The following is an 11593-nucleotide window of genomic DNA, read 5'->3' on the forward strand; positions in this document are numbered from 1 at the left end:
TCACCTGCGAAACACCATACTGTATGAATCTTCTCTCCTGAAATAAGCAGGCTCTCTCTTTTTTAGTGTTTGAGCCAGAGATTTCCTGAGTCAGGACTACCCCCTGACACTTTTTAATGGGAGCAAAGCCATATTTATAGCTAATGAATAAAATATTAGCCAACTCTGCTAAGTACTGACAGAGACCCAGTGCTAATTGCTGCCCTGGGACTAACCTGCTTTGCTCACACAAATAGGGGCTGCTTAGTCAAGAGGGATGCCAGCCAGCTTGGCTCTCCTGAAAGAGTGATGACAAAGAACAACCTCCAACGAGTCATTCCACTGTTGGGAACTAACGAGATATTTATTCCAGAGATAACAAGGAATGGAGAGGCCAAGGGTTGAAAAACCAAGACTTACTAAGCATCCTCTGTGTACTCCACGCTTCATACATGTTATTTCATTTAGTCTCTGTGATAGTCAGTGAAGAAGTATTACTGTGTCCACCTTACAGACGCATATAGCAAAGCTCTGAGCTGTCACAGGTGGAGAGGAAGCATTTGACTCTATGGGAATGTGACTCCAGACTTGACCATGTTGCATTACACAATGCTGCTTCTCATCTTTAACACACAACATAAAGAGGTTCAAAAGTCAGTGGCTACTGTAAATGCGCTGAGTTTCTAACAAGATGATTAAAACATATCTCCATAAAAGTACAGCTACAGACTCCTGTTTTGTGAGTAATGGTTGAAAACGATGAAAGTTTTATTTAACACGATGTATCCCTTAGAGGTCTTAAAAGCAGTCACGTAAGGAAGGGGTCAAGACCCTGTTTACAGTACCAATGAGTAGATCTTGGACAGATGGCTAGGGGCAGGGAGGTCATTTGTGGCCCCAGCCCAACTCGGACTTTTGAATACAGAAGACAAATGTGTCACATGTGTGTATGTATATGCACCTGCATGTAGGAAACCTTTGTCTATACAATTCCATATTCTCAATGTATGTAAGAGGGCTTGGCATATAAATCAATAAACATAGAATGAATGAATAAAGTGTGCCTCAACAAGAAAAATATGGGACTCTTCTGGTAATGAGCTCACCATCAAAGGATTTTTTAAGAGACTAAGTTTCTGAGCATGGATTCTTGCCTTTGGAGGGGGGTTCAACAATAGCCAAGCAAGCTTTATTGAACACTCTCTAGATGCTTGGCATTGCACTCAACACCCTAACATCTGCCATACCTGTATGAGTTAGATCCTATCAGCCTCCCACTTTACGTGAGTAGAAACTAAGGTCTGCAGAGGTCAAGGCATTTGTCCAAGGTTATGCAGGTGTTAAGTGGTAGGCCTCGGACTAAAACCCCCAGACTTGTTAATATTACGCTACGTGGCCTGCTACATCTAACAATTGCCAGGTCCACTCCCAGTAATGACACCCCATGTATTGCTTCGAATCTATTATTTGTACTGAAGATCAATACCATGAACGTGGAAGATGTTCTTTCCAAACAAGTGCCAGTTTCCATGGAAGTTGGATCTAACGCTGTTCAGCATCATTGCATTTACGTGTTTGAGCTAACACATCACTGGGGCGCCTACGTGGCTCAGTCGGCTAAGCGTCTGACTTCGGCTCAGGTCATGATCTCACGGTTCACTGTTCATGCCTCGTGTCGGGCACTGCGCTGACAGCTCAGAGCCTGGAGCCCGCTTCCGATTCTGTGTCTCCCTCTCTCTCTGCCCCTCCCCTGCTTGCACTCTGTCTCTCTCTCAAAAATAAACATTAAAAATTTTTTTAAAAATAAACACATCACTGACCAGCTAAAGTCCCAACTTCTCAGCCCGGCACCTAATTAACTTTAGGATCCAATCTCAGCTCTTACTCTTCCACATCAGAATACTCTGTGTCTGTTTATCCCCCACTTTTGTACTACTGCCTTGTTTTCAGTCACATTCTGTCTCTTTCCTGAGCATCCCTGGGTCCATCCATCCATCCAGTCAGGAATGTGGTGATTTCTGGGAACAGTACCCTGCCCTCACCCACTGTACAGTCTCACAAGAGGGAATACGCGTACCTATTTAATCCTGACCCATCACACAGTAGCCATCTCAAGAGCTTCCATCCTCCATGAAGCAGCCCCTAAGTATGCCGGTTCCTCTTTGCCCCTTTTGCTTGGTACTCGTACATCACCATGGACCCTACTGTAACTGCGGTACAGTGAACCTCATTTCTGATGATGGTCGGGTTCTAAAGTCAGTGTGAAAGGACCCGACAGTCCAACTGCCCTTCCGGGTCCCTCAGGAAAGAGGTGTCACATTAGAGACTCCCCACTGTTTCCCAATATGTGGCCAGCAAGCGAGTTTAGCCTCCATATTGAAACAGACCACTGCCTTTGATGAAAGTGCCAGAGAAGAACTCAGCTGAGGTCGGAGGCAGACTGTAGGAAGAATGCGTATCTGGTTACATACCTCAATCACAGGACACATATCATCACATTGAGATGCTCAGAGAAGGTGAGTCATGAGGGAACCAAGATTGACTCAGTGCACAGCAGAGTTATATTGTCCCCTCACACGGTCACCCTGGGGCCCATGTTCATTGAGTAAACAGTACAACTCATTGCCTCAGCTGTCTAAATTGCTTTTTCTCTTTCACAAAAACGCACATAGAATGTGGCTCCACTCACCTTCCCTGTGCTGTCATTTAACTCTTTCAACTGGGCAGCTAAACTAGGAGTTCCTGGAGCAGGTGGACCATATGCCCAACACCAGATGGTCAGTTCCTGGGTGAACAAGATGGTCTCATCTTACTAAGATGTGGCTCCTGTTTACCTCCACAAGAGCATTTCTCTTCATTCCAAACTACCCTTCCCACACCAATTCTACTAACCTATTTCTAGTTTTCACAGAGAATACCCGTTTCCCCACAGCTCCTGCCTCTGCCTATCGTGCCCTTCCCCACGTCATCCAGCCAATGTCTATCCTCAGTACTCACGGCAAATGTTTCCTCTTCAGTGACAGGCTGATTGGATGTACACCCCTATTCTTCACTCCTTCTTGGATCCCTGCCCCCCCCCCCCTTTTTTTTTTAGGTAAAGTTGTGGTGTCCTCCCACGCTGAAGCTGGGCCACGTGACTTGCTTTGACCCATAGGATGTGAGCAAATGTGATACAGCAGAGTCTGAAAAGTGTTTGTGCAACTGGGATGGTCTTGTCTGCTGTGACTGTAGGTTGTTCCTCAGCCAGTTTGCTGGAGGGTGAGGCAGACGGTGTGAAGTCAGGTTGCCCCACTCATGCCAGCCAAGGCAATCCTACATCCGCCAGCTGCAGGCTGACCCCCAGACAAGGGTAGCAACCCCAGTCAATATCAGGGAAACTGCCTAGGGAATCTGCAACATACTAACACCACCAGCTGAGCCCAGCCCAGATCAGCTTCACCCACACTTTTGCGTGTGCTGTTGATATACTTTGATGTGTATTATGGAGTATGACTGTAGCAATAGATAACTGATTCGTTTTCTATAAAGGCTTCACTGACCCCTCCCAAGGACAAGTGATCACTCCCATATTTGTGCAACCTCTCAATCTTGTACATTCCTCTATTAGGAAAATTAACACATTCTAGTCTTATAAACGTTTGGTAAATAATGTGGGGATTGGTTTTTATGTTCGCTGTTTCTTCCAAGGCTGACCTTCTTGAGAAAAGGAACCTATTTGTGAGGGAGGTGAGGTTGATACAATCAAAAGAGTTTGGGCACACCTGTTCGTACAGCCATTATGGAAAAGAGTATAGGGGTTCAATTAAGAATTGACCTGTCATATGATCCAGCACTCCCACTCCTGGGTATGTATCTGAAGGAAATGACATTAGCATCTTGAAGAGATACCTCTACACTCCTGTTAATATCACAATAGGCAAGATGTGGACACAACCTAAGCGTCCACCAAAAGATGAATGGATAAAGATGTGCCCTCTATGTACGGCAGGATGTTATTCAGCCACAAGAAAGGAGACAATCCTGCCATCAGTGACAACACGGACGGACCTTGATGGCATTAGGAAAAGTGAGATAAATCAGACAGAGAAAAAACAATTATCGTATGGTATCACTTAGATGGGAAATCTAAAAAAAACAAAACAAAACGAAACTCGTAAAAACAGAGAGTAAAGAGTGGTTACCAGAGGCTGAGGGGTGGGTGAGGTGGGGAGATGTTATTTACGGTTCAAACTTATAACTAGTAAATAAGGAAGTTCCAGAGATCTAATGTGCAAATAGTGACTACAGCAAAAAGTGTTTTATTGTAAATTTTAAAGTTGCCAAGAGATGAGATCGTAACTGTTTTCAACACAAAAGAGAAACGAGCATTACGCGAGGTGAAAAAGGCATCAGCTAACTACTGAAGCAGTCATACTGCAATTTACAAATGTGTCATGCTAACATCTTGCACACCTCAGACTTACGCCATCTTATTTCCCTTATATTCGATAGAAAAAATAGTTTGGGCGTCTATGGGTTGGAATCATGGTTCTGCAAATGGCCAAACTTTCTGAGCCCAAGTGTCTTCGGCTAGACAATGAGGACAGCGGCAGCCATTTTGCAGCCTTGAGAAAAGGAAGTGAGAAAATCTGCATAAAGTAGCCAGCTCAACGCACGACACCTCAAAGGGCTGCACAGATAGTATTTGGTCGAGTGAATTAATGAACTGACACTTCCATGGCAAAATTCTCAGAACAAGCACAACAAAAACAGTAGGTCCTTTGTCCCATTACCGATTCCTAACACCACGCCAGCTGCCCACAGCATTCTGTAGCCTCTAATTCAATTTATTACTATGGAAGCTGATGTTTCAATTTACTGAACCCAACTGTATAATAAATAAAAGTCCCTCAGAGGACCATCTTTGCAACTTCTTGTCAGCACAGCAGTTAAATGCAGTTTATTTAATCTCTCCTCTAAAACAAAAGTTGCAGCTTGTTGCTTATAAATCTGTTCTTCCTGCAACCCTTCGGAGAAATAGAGACACCTGGCGTGGACTTACTGCCTGCTCTCAGGCAGGTTAAGCAGCCTTGTCAATGGCTACATGCACTGTGCTCCTGCCCATTTAAGAAGCAGGTACTCACCTCTCTGGAGGCAGGCAGCCCTCTTCCACAGCTGCTGTAAGAGCAAGAGGGAGAGTGAGAAGGCCCATAGGAGGCAGCCTGATTAAAGCGAACTTTGTGCAACGCCCTCACCCCAGAGACAAAGTGAGGAGCCGCAACTCACGGGTGCCCCAAACCGCCTCCCCCCTCCCCAGCACCCAGGGGACCCTGGGTCCTGCAGTCCAGCACTCACCTATACTTCATGGTTGTGTGTGTGTGTGTGTGTGTGTGTGTGTGTGTGAGAGAGAGAGAGAGAGAGAGAGAGAGAGAGAGAGAGAGACACACACACACACACACACACACACACACACACACACACACAGAGATAGAGAGATGTGAGCAGGGGAGGGGCAGAAAGGAAGGGAGACACAGAATCCAAAGCAGGCTCCAGGCTCCAAGCTGTCAGCACAGAGCCTGACAAGGGGCTGGAACTCAGGAACCACAAGATCATGACCTGAGCTGAAGTTGGATGCTTAACTGAGCCCCCCGGGTACACCTATGGTGCTTCTTTATGAGTCTTCTCTTGGTCTTCTGTATTAGACTTTGACCTTCTGGAGTACCAGAACTTGTGTGTGGGGTCTCTATGTCTTGCGTCTATCACAGGGCCCAGGGCAACAAGAGTGTAGCTGCTCAACACAAACTTGAAACAATGATAACATTGCATTTATTGAGCACATACTGGTGTGCCAAACATTGTTTCCACTCTTTCCATGACTCATCTCATTTATCCTCACAGACATCAGGCGAGGAGTGTTACTGTCATCCCCATTTTACAGATAAGGACAATGAGGCTCAGTGAATAACATGCCCAGGCCTAAATAGCTAGCGACTGGGGAGCTGGGGTTCACAAAGCCCATTTTGTTACAAAACACTTGGTGCTTTGTTCTATGTTCTCTGACAGACTTCTTCGCTTTGGGAGTGTTTGAGGTCTGAATGATTCTGTGCTTTAAAAAATCATACTTAGCTTTCTCTGTTATGGAGGTGGCCAAATTATTATTAACGTCTACTTATAAAAGCTCTATTTCTTTTTCTTTTTTTTTTTTTCCACTAGGCAAAGAACTTTATTAACTTTGTTTCAAACTTCATTCCCGGGCTTCTTCAGCTTCATTAGTTGCCAAGAATGAATTGTGTCTAAGCAAATACTGAACAGAGTTGCACTGTCCAAGGGGCTGGAGCTTAAAAACATTAGAGATCTAGATTTTATCAGATCCATGAACAGGATGTTAATTTTTTTTAATGTTTATTCATTTTTTTTGAGAGACAGAAAGAGAAAGTGGGAGAGGGGCAGAGAGAGAGAGGGAGACACAGAATCGGAAGCAGGCTCCAGGCTCTGAGCTGTCAGCACAGAGCCCGACATGGGGCTCAAACTCACGGACCCGTGAGATCGTGACCTGAGCCCAAGTCGGACGCTTAACCAACTGAGCCACCCCAGTGCCCCCATGAGCAAAATTTTAAAAAGCACTCATAATCTAAAAAAGAGCAGCTCCTGGTAACTTCTTCAAGTCCTATCTCCTTCAGAAGTTGACTCCTTTCAGTTTGCTTCCTTCTTGGAAGCTTCATCAAAACGCTCCACGTGACCTGCAACTTCCTCCTCCTCCTCCTCCTCCTCTTCCTCCTCCTCCTCCTCTTCAGTAGTGGGTGGTAGACTGTGGGCACAAGCTGCTTTATCTCCACTTGGCCCTTGATGGTGAAAGCGCTCGCTGCCCCAGGCGCCCGAACTCTAGGGTCACAAAAGCGGATCACCCTTCCTCGGTTTGCGAACACAGTCACTTCTTTGACTCACCAGAGCTACTGTTTGCCCCTAACTTCTTTAAGGAGAACTGACATTTTTATCATCTCCTGTAGCTCTTCTATGAACCATCTTCTTTCGGGGAGCAGTTCCTTTCCCACCAACGTGCACCTGTGCTTGCCAGTGCGAGTTCCTCCTGGTTTGTGATGGTTTCTTTCATCTTGGTGGAGCAGAAATGGGACCGGGGGCTGGGGTCCGCGCTCGGTGGGGCGGGGAGGGGGTGGGGGTGTCTCCGGCCGACCAGCTGAGATCAGGTCCACGCACCAGGGCTCTACATCCTCATAGAGAGTTTCCTCTCAGGATCAGACAGAAGAGGATTGCAGCAGTGATTCTCAAAATGTGGTCACTGGACCCGAAGCATCAGCATCTCCTGGGGACCTCGTCACAAAGGCCAATTCTGGGGTACCCAATGCACACCAAATAAATCAGACGCTCTGGGAGTGGGGCCCTGTGATCGGTGTTTCGACAAGTCCCCTAGCTGATTCCGGCAGAGGCTGAAGTTTGAGAACCAATGCGTTCAAGAAATTTAACCGAGGGTGTTTCGAGCCGTCACGTGAACAAGGCGCAAGGTCTGCTGGCACTCGCGGCCACGGTAAAACCAAAGTTAGCACAGCACGAGGTGTCACCCCAAAGAGGGCGTTCATCTCGCGTTTCATTAGAGCAAACATAAACAAAGGCCTTTAAAGTGTCAACAGGATCAGACCACGGGGCGGCCGCGAGGGGATGAGAAGGTATTCCTCTAAGCAGAGGACGAAGACTCAGAACAGTACAGAAAAATGGCTTCCGAGGACTCCTCAGTTCCTGCAAAGGGCCAGCGGTGGGGGGCAGGGGTGGGGCCCTTGGACTAGTTACAGAAGGCCGATCACACAGGCCTGAGGGACCCACATTAGGATCACCCGTCAAGTTCACGCTGATTTTCTTCCCTTTTCATTCCCTCCTCCCTCCTACTGCCCTGATTGTGTTGACAACACAGGCTTTGTAGGAATCACAAAAGCTCCCTGCTCCCTGCTTGACTACTTTTCGTTTTCTTCCTCTTGGACAGCTTCCCGGTGATCAAATGCAATGCTCTCAGGGGAAGCGGGCTGGCCCAGGAGCGATAAGGGGCCAATTCCTGCAGATCTGTCATATTTCACGGGCAAGCTGCCACGGCCTCCACGTGAAAATAAGCAGTGATGGACGTCCAGCCCCATGGAAAAGCAGTTCGGCATTATCACCTGGGAGCTGACAGGAAGAGGGAGGCAATGGGGGCCGGTGGGGGGCTGGGGAGGGGGGGAGGGATGTGGGCACTGGAGCCATGACTTCCACTGGCCCCTGGCTGGCTGCCTGCAGGGGACCTGTGCATTTTCTTACCTTCTGTGTGGGTCTTAGCAATTACAGCTGCCTGCCTCTGGAAGGCCTGGAGGTTCACGGCTGGGGGCTTCGGAGGCTTTGGGGGAGGAGGACCCAGGGACTTGATGGAAGGCAGTGGCTTTGTTTTGAGAAGTTGGTGATGCCTGTCATCTGGCTGTTTCTCTGAGCAGAGATTTAAAAAAAAAAAGTGAGTTATTTTATTACTATTTTCCATTTCATGGCTTCTTGGGTGAAACTGGCCAGTCTCTCTCCCTTCTTGTCTAGATCTGTCCTACTGGCCAGGGTGCCCTGATCAAAATGCAAACCTGATCATGTCACTAGCCTGCTGCCCAGAGGACGAAGCCTGGCTTCATCAGCATGACATCCATTTAGGTACTCCATCCTCTGGCATGTTCCTACAACATGGCCCCCATCCACACTTCCAGATTCTTTTATTACACTTTAGTATCCTTTTCTGACCTCAGCCCAAATATCTTTCACTCATACCAATGGCTTCTCAGTTGTCTGAATTTGATTTAAAAAGTCATCCTGTATCCAAGACTTTGCTCATGCCATTCCTGGTTCTGGAATGCTGTTCCCTCACTTCCTTCTTGGCAAGCTCTGACTCGTTTAAGGCCCTGCTCCAATGACACCTCCTCTGGGAAGGTTTCATTGATTTCAAAATCGAGGTGAGAATTAACCTCCATAACTGTTTTGTATCTCCACAACGTATCATTAACACCTCTCCGCCAGTGTGGTGGCATATTAGAGGGGCCGCCAGTCTATCTTACTATTGAGGGTCGCCTCCTCATGCACAGGGACAAGGCCATATTGCTCTCCTGCCAGCATCAGGCAGAGAACCTACTTCCAAGAAAATGCATGGTGACTACTCCCTGAAAGGTTCCATCAAGCACTTATGACATGCAAATAACACGGGGGTTATAAAGAGGAGTAAGAATTGATCTCTGATTTCCAGGGCTCACAGTCTGAGACAAGCTTCAAGGCTAAGTTTATGGTATGTGGGCACTTGTGGATTGTATGGTTTTGCGTCCTGGAATTTTCTGAGACAGAAATTGCCTACATTTTGTCCTTCTGTACTCAGAAGCCAAACTCCAACAGAAATCCCAATATTATATGTGAAAACCGTATCTGCCTCTAACGCTTCACAGCACAACATCTTGTATGACCCAAGAGCCTTGTTTTTGCTTCACATAATACAGTGGTTCAGTACATGGACTATCCATGCTAAAACTAAATATGGCGGCCAGTGTACAAATCCCTCATTGCAACTGCCTCAGAGCCCTGCTGCCCACTCTGGGAGCTGGGAGGATAGCCCCCTCGTACCCCACCAGGAGGGGTTATATCAGCCAGGACCAAGCTCCTCTCTTCCTAGGCTTTTTTTTTTTTTTTTAATTATTTATTTTGGGAGAGTGCGAGTGGGGGAGGGGCAGAGACAGGGGGGACAGAGGATCCAAAGCGGGCTCTGCACTGACAGGCTGACAGTAACGAGCCCGATATGGGGCTTGAACTCATGAACCGCGAGATCATGACCTGAGGTGAAGTCGGACACTCAACCGACTGAGCCACCCAGATACCCCTTCGTAGGCACCTATGGATTATAATTATAATTGTAATGATAAGTTGCAACATCAGAAATTTCAGTCTTTATCAAATTAAGGAGATGTGGCGAAAATGAATGATCACTTACCAACTGGGTTCCTAAGTTTTACCAGGTGCTGTGCTAAGCCAAGGGCATGGGTTCTCTCATTTAATCCCCTCAACAGCTCAGTCAGGTAGATGAACCATCCTCCTGCCCCATCCCTTCACCAATAACTAATTATCTACTATATTCCAGGCACTGTTCTAATAGCTGGGTATGGAGTTAAGAATAAGAACAGATCAAGCCTTGCCCTCAGGAATTTTCATTCTAACAGGAGGAGACTGATGATAAACACGCAAACAAAGGTAATCACAGAGACCTGCGGGTTCTATGAAAGAGATCCACCAGGCTGATAGGCAAGAGTGGGAACTGAACTAACTTCTTCAGATAAAGAGAAGGATTAGCTGTGAAAGTGTCATGTGAACTGAGACCTAAATGCAGCTATGGAAGGCTCTAACAAGGAAGAGGAAGAGCTAATGTCAATGTCCTGAGCATAATAAAGTCTTTTCAAGGAACAGCAAGAAATCCAGTGTCTATTATGAGCCAGGGGGAGAGAAACAGGAGTACGTCAGAGACATCAGCAGGACCCAGAAGGTGCAGAGCCATGAAATCAGAGACCACGATTGAGAGATGATTTGGGCAAGCTTGGATTTGCCCTCATATCTCTACTTCTTACAAGATGCATGAACTTGGACAGTCTGTATCCACCATATAGAGTCATATGCGGGAGATCCCTCTACCCACCCATCTACCCATCCACCCATCCAATAAATACTTTTTGAGGACCTACCAAACCTGGACTTGCTCTTTTAGGTGCTGGGGATATGGTGGTAAAGAAGACAGTTTTTACCCTCATGTAACTCACATTTTATTGAGGTAAGCAAACAGGTATACAACAATATACCACGTAAGGATGGGATAGGAGGAAAACCAAATCAAGGTAAGAAGACAGAGACTTATGGGGGTAGGGTAGTTATTTTAGATGGTGATTCACAAATTCTACTCACAACAGGTGACACTGAGCAGAGACCATGGTGGAGGGGAGGGAGGGAGACATCAAAGACCTGGGGGAAGCATGTTCCAGGCAGAGTGCTCAGCACGTGCAAAGGCCCTGGGGTGGAGCTAGCTTAGTATATCTAAGGAAAAGCAAGAAGGCCCATGTGGTAAAAGGAGAGGGTAAGAGAGGTAGGAAGGGCCAAATCACATCAGCCACTATAAGACTGCTGGAACTGAATTTGAGCAGGGGAGTGATGTGATCTAACTGATGTGTTAGAAGTTCACTGTGCCCGCTAGGAGAATAGGATAAAAGGAGGCAAGAGTATGGAAGCAGGGAACCCAGCTGGAACACTGCGGTGGTCCAGGTGAGAGATGATGATGGTGTGAATAAGAAAAGAAGGCAGAAATGGATAGAAGTGGAGGGATTCAGAACATATTTTCATGGTGGAACCAAGAGTTTGCTGATGGAGTGGATGCAGAGAATGAGAGAGAGAGGACTAGAGCACAGTTCCTAGGTTTTTGGCCTGAGCAACTAGGAGGATGTTTGTGCTGTTTACCAAGCTGGGGCAGATTGGTGATGGATCTGATTTACAGGAGAGCAGACTGGGCTCTAAGAGGTTGAGTCGACTGTCCAAGTTCATGCATCTTGTGAGAAGTAGAGCTAGGAGGGCAAATCCAAACTTGACCAAATCATCTCTA

At 46.8% G+C, this 11593-nt stretch overlaps 1 protein-coding gene across 6 annotated transcripts in view; it reads right to left on the reverse strand.

The window, feature by feature from the left end:
• The window catches only part of FYB2 (FYN binding protein 2), a 124358-nt gene that overhangs the window by 78856 nt on the left and 33909 nt on the right, over window positions 1-11593 (reverse strand). For 5 of the 6 annotated variants that reach the window (XR_006221497.1, XR_006221496.1, XM_015540935.2 and 2 more), the window contains exons 3-4: window positions 8260-8421; window positions 5103-5136 (exon numbers count right to left, since the gene is read on the reverse strand). Coding sequence is in view for 4 of the 6 variants with exons in the window: in XM_015540935.2 (XP_015396421.2) it covers window positions 5103-5136; window positions 8260-8421 (196 nt within the window). In the remaining 2 variants the exon portion in view is untranslated. The remainder of the gene's footprint in view (window positions 1-5102; window positions 5137-8259; window positions 8422-11593) is intronic. The other variant, XM_042997365.1, reaches the window with a different exon arrangement.

This window comes from Panthera tigris, chromosome C1, assembly GCF_018350195.1.
Source record: "Panthera tigris isolate Pti1 chromosome C1, P.tigris_Pti1_mat1.1, whole genome shotgun sequence".
In the NCBI taxonomy this organism is placed as follows: domain Eukaryota; kingdom Metazoa; phylum Chordata; class Mammalia; order Carnivora; family Felidae; genus Panthera; species Panthera tigris.